Below are 11,335 nucleotides of genomic sequence, written 5' to 3'. Positions count from 1 at the left end.
ACCGCTAGGGATGGCGGCGGCACGGGCAAGAGAGGGTGGGGGCGGATGCCTTCATCCAGCAGTGGACAAACCACAGCTCCCGAACGTCTCGCGCGTTGAGCCCCGCGCAGCTCCATTCAACGCCACGGGCTAACGACCCACCTCCGATTAGCGCAAGGTCGGCTACGCGCGGTGCGAAAGAAGTTCAACATACATACAGACATTCAGACATACATGTCACATGCTCCACAGTCTCCTCATTGCGCGCACATGGCCGGGAATTTTTTTAAAAGTCCAAACCCCAAACACGCTCGATGGCTCCCTCCCCCTGCCGTCTCCTCCACCCTATCAACGCCCCCCACCCCTCTCTCTCTCCCCTTGTGCCCTCTCCCTCCTCATCCACGGTGCATTGCGTGCAAGGCTCAACCACCCCTGGGTGGCGTCGGGTATTGCCAGGGGCCGCATAGGGGGTTGGCTTGGTTGGATTTGAGGTCTGTGGATGGGTGCTGGGAAGGAGGAGGAGAGGGAAGAGGAGGTCGCGGGGAAGGGTGGGGTGGTAATGCGAAGGGGAAACAGACAGACACAGACAGAGAGAGAGAGGGCGGCAGAGGAGTGGAGGGGAATGGAATCGCTACAGGGCTAACGAGCGAGCGCCGGATCGCCGACGTGTCATCATTGTGAGTCCAATTGGACACGTGGTCACAAAAAACCTGCGTTCTTAACCCACATAGCGAGCCACGTGGTTTATGAGTGATTCTATTTGCGCTGCATTGTGCAGCGCACACACACACACAGAGCGTGCTGCTGATGCTGGTTACGATACTGCTGCTAACTTGTGGCGCTGATGTCCGCTGTGCAGGAAGCGAAGTCGAGTTCCCTTGCCGCTCATGTCTTGACGCTCATTCATTGATCGCATTTTTTCCCGCACCTCTCAGCCGTCGGTTCCGCGAGGATTGGCGAGCGAGGTTCCGGGTGAGTAGCAAACAGAGTTGAGGTGACCATGGAAATCCGGATGCTGCAGCGACTGATCCTGGCGGTGGTGCTGGTGGTGCCCAGGGCTACTCAGGGTCAGGATTGTGACCCCCGATCGCGCGACTCTTATGGTGAGGCGCGAGGATGATAATGAGAATGGTCATCATCGTTTTAATCTTCATCAGCATTGCCATCATGATCTGCACTGTGAATTTTACTTGCTACTTTCATCAATAATTCATTACATCACATGCATCACCGAAGACGCGCGCGGTGTGAGCACCGGTCGCATCAGAACATCACCAGGCAGATGCGCACACTTCCTTCATGAATGGAACATTAAAGACAAGCCACAGTTGTGCGATTGTGGCCATGAAACCCAAACTATGAACCACGTAGGAAACAAATGTCATCTGCGTTGCGTCAACGAAGGAGGCGCAATAATAAAACGACACGAACTTTCTCCCGAAGCCCTCTCGTCGTCGCCAGCTGACACCAACATTGGCATCTAGCTCCTGAGTACATTGCCATCGTTCGCAAGAATATAATCGAATGCGTCTCTAACTTTGCTGCTCATCTCAATACACCATCATCTTTCACGAGAAATTAACTTGCTGCTTGTGTCAAGACAAAAACAAGCTCATAATTGCCTCTTAGTAGTCTCAAGACATGATGATGCTCGCCTTCTTTAGTTTGTTGTCCTTCCCCCGCACCTCCAATTAGCACGGTTGGTTACGTACGGTGCGAAAGAAGTTCAACATAGTACGTCTGTAGGGTCGTTGCTTGTGTCAGGGCAAACTTCATCGTCGTCGTCGTCGTTGTAATCGTCTGTTTATCACTGCACGCGCGTGACCTCTCAACGCGTGCCCACTAATCGATTAATCGATAAAAATCGATTATGTTCGGTCAAGATACTGCGCATACATCTTGAAACTATACACGTCGGATACGCGTCGCGGATGAACGGCAATGATTTTATTCTTGTTAGTTTATAACTTTTTCTTTGCCACGAATAATCGGTCGCTACACGCTGAATGTTGCGCGTGTTAATTTAATGTAAACATATATGAGTAAAAAAAGGACTATATTGATGCAAGTAATAATTTGCAGATGATATGCGGATATTTGATTTAGTCTATCAAAACTATGCAAAGGAACAAAAACGATGAACGATACAAACGAGACGGCAAAAAAACAGTAAAATATCTATTTGTAATCGAATCGTAAAGTTTGTTACATGCCTCGGGAGAGGGCGTGTTGTGTATTGTATGATTTTGTGTCCAACTGGGACCCACATCTTAAACAGAGGGTCCATGCCGATAGCCAGTCGCGACTCGTGCAAGCTCGACTCTTCGGCTGATGAGACACTGTATGTTGAAACCGATAAAGAGGGTTGCTTGTCCCGAATCCAATGCTGCTAATCATGAATGCGTGGATCATAACTTAATATTTTTAATGCGCAGCGACAGATATATATTAAGATGTATATGGTTATCTGTTACATACTGTATATAAATCGGGCCGTGTTTTGGAGTTGAAAATCCATTCTTGACCCGCACCCTCCCCCCTCCCCCGCCTTCCCCAATCCGCACTGACAATCGTGGCGAAGTATGGTCAAATATCCCCCACGATGCGCAAGGCGTTTAGGGAGGTCCTCGTCCAGCAGCGGATTGACAAAGGGGCTGCTGTATCACGTGGGCCATGCGCTTCGAGCGCAGCGCCGCTGCCTGGCCAAGATCGCCCGAGGTTTTCTCCTCTTGCTGGTGCCATGTGGTTTAGATTTATGCACCCAGGCGTTGGCACGCCACAGCATTAGCCCTCGTTCCATAAATCAAGGGGTTTTACCGTTAAGCGGCCAAAAAAAAAACTTCGACAGAGACCAAAAGCTTCGATGGAGATTTTTCTTTTTAAATAACTGCAACATCGCAAAGACGTGGGGGGGGGGGGTCTCGAGAGTGCACGAAACACATTTGATGAAGATCAGTAGCCCCGTCGCAAGATGATGAAGTCAAGTTAGGCGGACTGCTTTTTGCTCTGAGTGGCTTAGACTATTACTAACAGGTTTTCGGGGCACATGAAGACAACGATCCCCCCAAATAGCCTTAACATACTGTTGGGGCAAGTGCTGTTAGCGAATAGCACCTATGAAGGCTGGAACGGTACATGAGGTGGATGGGTGGCCATGACCACACCCGAACGCCTTTGTCTCCCTAGTGTCGATATTTAGACACCACACCAGGTACTCATTTGAACCGAGTCGACTTAGGGGAGGCATCAGGACCGGTTCAGATAATCGTCACTGATTTGTTATCGGCAATGTGTGAAGAACTCATTGAGCTAATGGGTCAGAAACCTCGCGAAACAATAGCAGATGAGATTTGGCATGTCAGATATTTTTCACTAATTGTTGACTCCACCCCAGACCTGTCACATGTGGACCAATTGACGTTCATATTCCGGGTTGTTAACAGCAGCGGGAGAGTGGTGGAGCGATTCCTGCGCTTTGAGCCAATCGAGAGCCGCACTGGTAAACCTTTAGCAGACTGTGTGACTTTCTTTGATGGTGGAGGGCCTTGGGTTGGACCTCTCAAACTGTAGAGGCAGTCATATGACAATGCAAGCAACATGTCAGGAAAATGCAATGGGCTACAGGCTCACCTGAAACAAAAAAACCCCTCTGATCGAGTCTGTGCCTTGCGCAACACTTTTGTAGCACTAAACTTAGTTGGTGTTAACACCTTAGACAGGAGTAGCCCAGAGGCTGACGAGTTTAACATGTTACAGTCACTGTGCACATTTTGCTCTTCATCCACACACAGATGGGGGAAAGTCTTTCGGAAGACAGATGTCAGACTGACATTAAAATCGCTGTCCAGTACTCGGTGGAGTGCTCAGGCAGAGTCAACCAAGGCACCATGGAGAAATGACACCCATATTAGAGAGGCCTTCGGTGGTGTGTGCAATGATGATAATGAGAAAAGAGATACTCGAATTGAGGTCGCTGGACTATGTGCTAAATTGGACACCTAAGAGATGGTGTTCATGACACATTTCTGGGACGTCATACTTGACCGGTTCCACGCGACAAGCATGCACCTACAGACAAGTGACATTGACATCTCTGTAGCAGCACAGCTTTTGCCTTTGTTGAGGGATTTTGTGGCGGGACAGCGAGACCAGTTTGAGGCTTTTGAAAGGGCAGCCTAAAATGTGACAGGCGTATCTCAGTCATCTAAGCACGATCTTCAGCGAAAGAGGAAACACAAAACATTTACAGATGAGAGCTCAGAGCCAGGTGTGACACTTGAGGGGAGGGAGAAGTTCAAAATAAGAAACATTTTATGAGGTCATTGATAAGCTAGTGGCATGCCTTGAACATCGCTTGGATGCTTACAAGCGTTTGACCAGTCTCTTTTGGAGTTCTGTTTGTCACATCAGGTGTCTAACAGTGATGTCATAGTGGAAAAGGTAAATGCGCTCTCTGCTGCATATCCATCAGACCTGGAAATGAACTTTGCCAATTAACTCATCCAATTCAAGTCTGTCATGTCTGACTGTGAGGGTGAGAAGTGCCCAACTAAATTGCTTGAGACGTTGCAGGCACTTAATCTGCAGTCAGTGTTCCCCAATGTGTTCGTGGCAATTCGGATGTTTCTAACTTTGCCAGTGACAAACTGCCAGGGTGAGCGGACATTTTCCCTTTTAGGCAGAATAAAAACGAGCTGTGGAGAAGCATGTTGCCTAACACGTCTCAGCTCATTGTAACTCATGTCAATAGAGTCAGACTTTGTCAGACAGCGAGATGTTGACGATCTCGTGGATGATTTTGCGAGGAGGAAGGCAAGAAAGACACCAATATAGAAAAGCGGGGGGGGGGGGGGTCTCCAAAAGACATGTGCCTAGGGGCCTCACGGGACCATGATCCGGCCCTGGAAGATGAACAACCTTAACAGCTGCCTCGAAACAAATAAAAACCAGCTGTAATGAGGCATGCTTAATCCACTGCTGGATAAACGGCCTCTGAGCCGTCGCCACCCAGAACGTGCAGGGAAAGTGGTGGGAACGGTTAGAAGGCAAACAGGGAACGCATCATCTAAACGAAAACAGTCTGGCGATTTTTTTTGTGCCTGTTTAAATTGAGATATATAATGTTCACAAGACATCGTGGAATTCCAGAGCGAGCTCGCGATTAGTGAAAGCACATGTAACTCGAGACGACGCACATGTTTAGGGGGCTGGAGGAGGAGGAGGAGAGGTACGGTACGCGGGTTACCAGGACCGGCGTTTATTGGAGTGGCATCCACCAGAGATCGGCGACCCAGGGGAAGATTCTCCTAAACATCAGAGGATGCTGGTGGTGGCCAGGATGAGTCTTGATAATACCCAAGTCCGTCTGTGACGAGAAAACCCATCGTTTTCAGAAACATGAGTTTGCAGGTCAAGAAAGCAACGAGGTTCATCGAACACGTGCACTGCCGGTAGGGAAGCTCTTTGTCTCGCGCAATGTCCCCGCTGTCACGGGGTCTTCTCGTCATTCACACATTTCAATTGTTGCCATGTGGGCAAGTGCCGATGGGGTACCCGTGATGTTGAAGTGGCTAGAGGGGAGGAGAAGGGGGGCTCCTCTGGACAGGATCTCAGAGGCAGACTCGGCAGCCGTGGACATCGGTGACCATACCGCACTGATGAGTCTTAATTCTGGTGAAACCGGTCTACAGTTGTCTATGTCTCACCGCTGCCCTCCCGTTGTTCTGGTGACGTTTGCTCGATTTTTGGACGACCACAGTTCAATTGGTCGGGAACTAAGCAAGTTACTTTGCTGCTGCTGCTGCTGCTGCTATGTTGGCGGTGGTGCACAAGCACAAAAAAACAACAACTTGACACATTCGTCAATAACACTGTGACCTGACGAGGAAAACAGAAAATACCATAAATAATCAAGAAAAATGTTGAATTTCAATGAAGGACATCCGTCAACAAGTCTATGATATAACAACCGGGCAATGCAGATGGACAGAATTCGGTGTTCTGCCAGCAGTGATAGTTGAAATTCAATATGAAATTCAACACTTGAGTGTATGTATATTTTGTCCTTTGAAGGTCACTGTTTTTGACGAATATGCTGAGTTGTTATCTTGACTTAAATCTTTCGTGACTGCAGGAATTCATATTCTTTGGGTCTTTCGGTAAAGTCACGTAGATAGGTTCAAAGAAAATAACAAAATAACTACGACGTTTCGATCGCAACACAAGCGATCGAAACGTCGTAGTTTTTATTATTATTTTTTTCTCTGAACCTATTTATGTGACTTTGCCGAAAGACCCAAAGAATATGCTGAGTTTCTGTTGCGGTTATTTGTGCTTATGCATCACCGCCAACGTAGCAGCAGCAGCATCACCAAATAATTTGTTTATATTTTTATCGTACCACTAATTTAGCCACGTCGCCATCATCATCATCACTAGCCATGATCAATCTACTGCTGTGATGTGAACCCATTACATACAACACTTTCTACTGTAGCAGTGCTTTGGTGTGGCGTTAGTACGGCTCCCGTTTCATGTTGAATAACTGCGTTTTGTCGCCACAACGTACCTCCTGTAGTTCCCCGCGCAAATTCGAAATTTCCCCTGCACGGTATACATGCCGCAGCCTGAAAGGCGATTGCGTCTCCCCCAATAAAGAAACCCATTACAACACAAGCGATCGTATGATCGATATTAATCCGTGACCTGATGCTTCGTTCCTACCCCCAAATATCTGAGTGTTGCTGATGACGATGATGATACTGCTGCTGATAATGACGATGTTGTTAATGTTGTTGATGATGATGATGGACAGGCGATTGTCCACCTGAAAACTACTACCCGGATGTCGAGCGCAGCCGAGATCCATACGACCACGTGGACAGATATTACGAAGAGGGACCCGAGCCTGGTGAGGTTAAACCCGGCATGCACTCGCCACCCACACGCACCGTCGGAGCGCGTGTCGGCGAGCACCTATTAAGGTCGGCGCAGTACGCAATGGGACTAACCGCTGTGTTCAGCACTGTGGGTCATGCCCGGCCGCCTTTGTCTCCCCGGTGATACGAGCGTTACAGATAAATATATGCTTTACCCTTCACCTACATTTCAGTGTTCGTTTTTCACTGAATATTTTCCGGGCCGCTGGTAATTACGATTGGAGTAGACACGTTACAAGTAGCCAAGGCTACGACTGTATTAGATGTGGTGTGTCGCGTACCTAGCAGGACAGACACGGCTGAAGTAAAGCCCCGTGTATGGGTGGGGGAAACGGTGGCACAGTGGTCGGCTGTCCGCGCTATTAAACCTGGCGAGTTCGAGTTTGAGTCCCGGCCACAGCCGGCGATTGATATCGGAACCAGTCTTGGTCCCTCCTTCCACCGACCTGCACTGATTCGCGTGGTGAAGTATGGTCAAACAACTCCCATAACCGACACGGTATTATTATTGTTCTTCTTGGTTCTTTCGGTAAAGTCACTTCTACGTGACTTTACCGAAAGAACCAAGAAGATGAATCCCTGCAGTCACGAAAGCATTAAATCGAAAATTATTATTGTTGTCATGCACGCTCAAGAGTGCCATTGTGGCCACGCATGATGTTGTCCTCGTGACAATTATTTTTGTCCTCATCCAGCAACACAGGCCACAATAATGTAGGATTATTACGGGCAGGCGTATAGACCTTGAACTCAAGTGGTAGTGCCTTATGCCAATAACTTCTCCTCCAAGCCAGCCTAGCAGTAACAAATCAAGCTCTGTGCGCACTCACGGAAGGAGAGAGAAATGTTGACGTGGACAAAAAAAAAAGACATTACACGAAAAATGATGCATCATTAATGATGGCAACAGCTCAGAGGTGAGGGAAGTCAAAGGAAATCAATCACGAAAGACAAAACAGATTATGGTCATAATTATTACAATGATTATGACTACATTGATGAAAATACGCACTAATATGATGATGATTACGCTAATGAAAGATGTTCCTCATGGGAATGATTTCAACGATGACAGTAATCGCCCTGACAACGGCGATGACTATAATTATGATTACATTGATGGCGGTGATCATGACAATGCAATTGATCACCATGAGGGTTACTATTTTGATAATTACTATTTTGATAATTACTGATAGTGATGACATGAGAGTGAAGGTCATTGAGTGAAGGTCATTATTATAATATTGCTCACAATGATGACGATGATTTCAGATAGTCATAGATAAATGAAATAATAAAGCCAGCGGGTGTGAAAAACAAAAGAATAGGCTTCACCCTTTCTGGCAATGCCACAGGAGTTGTGTTCAGATGCTCAAACACAAAATAGGCACCTATTTCAATGCATCAAGTCCGCATCAACCACACATGCTGGTGGTAAAACATGCAACGCAAACGTGCGCTGATGTTGTACGTACGCATTGCCTTCGAAACTGATTGGCCCACACCAGAGACGGCAACCTTCGTCATGGCCTTGTCTCTGCACCGGTGTGAGACGAGAGAACAACGCCAAAAGGTGAATGGCACAAAGGCATTGCCAGTATCAGAGCAGCATTAATAGCAGGGGTTGAGCACCGATATCTACAGGACATGTTTTGTCAGTATCAAAAGAGGGGGGGATGAAATCGGCCGGGAGGGGGGGCGGGGGCATTTATTTCCATACACCAGGGTCTGCCCCTGCCTCTGACCCTCCATCCAGATTGTCCATCCAACCTCTGACCCTCCAACCAGATCCTCCGTCCAACCTATGCCTCTCAATCCAGATCCTCCAACCAACCTCTAACACTCCATACAAATCCTCAATCTAACCTTTGACCCTCCATCCACATCCTCCAACCAACCTCTGACCCTCCATCCAACCACTGACTCTCCTCTATCCAGATCTTCCATCCAACCTCTTACCCTCCATCCAAATCCTCCATCCAACCTGTGCCCCTCCATCCACATCCTTCATCCAACCTGTGCCCCTGCATCCAGATCGTCCAACCAACCTGTGCCCCTCCATCCAGATCGCAGAGGCTGGGAAGGAACAGGGCAGGAGACGGACTCGGCAGGAGTGGGCGACGACGGCGCCGGCAGCAGCAGCACGGGCGACTGCGTCCCGCTGAGGCTGGGCTACTGCGAGGACCTCCCGTACAGTGCGACGCGCTACCCCAACGCCCTGGGCCACACGTCGCCGCTGGACAGCGAGCGCAGCCCCGAGTACGTGCTCATGAGCGTGCTCCCGCAGCTGCTCGACGGCGAGTGCCAGCCCCAGCTGCGTCTCTTCGCGTGCGCTGTGCTGGCGCCCAAGTGCGTGCCACCGCCACCCGAGCCGCACCCGCTGGCGTGGGAAGGTGAGCGCTCGTCGCGGCTCCGGGTCCTCTGCCACCTGTTGTGGTCGTCGTTGTTGCGAGAGGTCCGAGGGTTTGCGAGCCCAGCGTGCGCCACCACCGGTCTATACGTCGTCGACATCCCAAGGTGTCAGTGGGTTTCGTGGAACCGCTGCCAGTGGTGACCAGGGTGTGTGTGTTGTGTGTGTTGTGTGTGTTGTGTGTGTTGTGTGTGTTGTGTGTGTTGTGTGTGTTGTGTGTGTTGTGTGTGTTGTGTGTGTTGTGTGTGTGGCTTCCGAAGGCCACTGATGGCGCCTCCGTGACAGCTGCCCGCTGTGTGAATGTGGGCAGCAGGAGACCAGGTGGCACGTTTCCCCCCTGCTGGCTGATTATGCCTCTCTGCAGGCCGGGTCCATTAGACTCACTGGAACGGTTGAGACGATGTTTGTGACGTAAGGTGTTTTCAGGTGCGTGACCATTATCAGCGCCTTGTAAAAGTCTTATTCTCATCATAGTATGTGTTAATGCGGTTTATAGTGGATCATGAGCTTCATGGAAAATCAAACCCAGGGATTTTCTACATTGGTTCTTTCACAGAATACCATTCATATTGATCACACCGACGATGACGACGACGATGATGACGTTGCTGATGATGACGACGACGACGTTGATGATGACGATGAAGCCCTTCTTGCACCGCAGGCGCTCCGCGCACCCGGTCGCGCGTGGTGAGGCCGTGCCGCGCCGTCTGCACCGACCTCCGGCGGAACTGCGAGCGCGCCTTCCGCCGCATCCAGATGCGCTGGCCCCACTACCTGGAGTGCGAGAACCACACGGCGAGCGAGCGCGAGGAGGAGTGCGTGGACCCCACGGGCCGAGGATTCTCCCTCGGTGAGAGCGCCGGCGAGAGGGGGCGGTGCCAGGCACGGTTACCATGAGGTACTTTCGGAGGGTTTTGTGGTGGATCACCGGGCTGCGAGGTGGTCCAGAGGTGGCGGTGGGGCAAGTGGAGGTTTGAGTCTTTTGCCCCCGCCCACCTAAGTACTCGTGGTGGGTTTTCTGCTTGGGGTTTCAGCTCCCACGTGCATTTATGCAAACGCACCCATTGGTGGAACGTAACCGGATATTCCTGCAAGAGTCTCGAGACTCTGGCTTTACTTGATGCATGTTACAATATGTTTAACTTCTTTCGCATCGTACATAGCCGACCGTGCGGGGGAAGGACAACAATGCTTCTTGTGTGCGGGTGCTTAGGCGGAACGTTGCTTCGCAAGATCGTGAGTGGTGACGGCTAGGGGAGGCTCTCATCCAGCAGCGGATTGTTCATAGCTGCTGATGACACAACAACAACAACAAAACCCAGTGTTTGAGCTGCAGTAGAGGGTGCAGGGTGGTGACACTGGGGTTGTCACCTCTGAGCTACAAACATCCGGGAAGAATAATGTCTCACACGACCAGATGCGGTTGGGGGGGAGGGGGAGCGGCATGCGAACACATTGTCCTGAGTGGTGCATTGTTACGCAACTGGCAAGAACCTGACTTTGATTGACCTTTATCATTATTATGATGCTTGTGTAATGCGGGCGTAAGCGACCTTCCGGAGGTGACGTCACGGGGGGTGGAGTCATGTGACGTGGGGGTAAGGTTCGGGGCTTTAAGCGGGTAAACCGGAAGGGGAAGGTAGTCGGGGTGTGAGCGGAAAAGAGTGAGGCCACGCGGGCAAGTGTGGAGAGGGGGGGCGCCGACGGCGATCGGGAGCCAACCCCGAAGATGCGGAGTGGTGTGCAGCTGGGGAGGAGACAGCCAGGAGGGCTGCGTGTTAGAGGCAGCGGTGTGGCTGCCAGGAGGAGCTGCGGAGAGAGAGAGAGAGAGAGCAAGAAGCTGTGAGAGCTGCGGAGGGAGAAGAGCAGCAGAGAGTACAGCCAAGGGAGGCTGTGTGAGAGAAACAGCAGCGGAGCTGCTGTTGTGGATCGGGCCGACATTGGAGTCAGCACCGTGGAGAAGCTACAGAGTAAAGACAGCCGTGTGGGTGTACAGCACGAA

At 50.3% G+C, this 11,335-nt stretch overlaps 1 protein-coding gene across 1 annotated transcript in view; it reads left to right on the top strand.

Moving 5' to 3' along the window:
* The first annotated feature begins 305 nt into the window (after positions 1-305).
* LOC144931467 (carboxypeptidase Z-like) overlaps positions 306-11,335 on the top strand; it is a 29,236-nt gene continuing 18,206 nt past the window's right edge. Inside the window, exons 1-5 of the mRNA XM_078855308.1 lie at positions 306-656; positions 915-1,082; positions 6,794-6,889; positions 8,987-9,313; positions 9,995-10,183. Of these exons, the coding sequence (XP_078711434.1) occupies positions 980-1,082; positions 6,794-6,889; positions 8,987-9,313; positions 9,995-10,183 (715 nt within the window). The 5' untranslated portion in view covers positions 306-656; positions 915-979. The remainder of the gene's footprint in view (positions 657-914; positions 1,083-6,793; positions 6,890-8,986; positions 9,314-9,994; positions 10,184-11,335) is intronic.

Source organism: Lampetra fluviatilis, chromosome 4 (genome assembly GCF_964198595.1).
Source record: "Lampetra fluviatilis chromosome 4, kcLamFluv1.1, whole genome shotgun sequence".
In the NCBI taxonomy this organism is placed as follows: Eukaryota; Metazoa; Chordata; class Hyperoartia; order Petromyzontiformes; family Petromyzontidae; genus Lampetra; species Lampetra fluviatilis.
The sequence above is the reverse complement of the archived record's forward strand: the minus strand, read 5'-3'. Positions and strand labels throughout refer to the sequence as shown.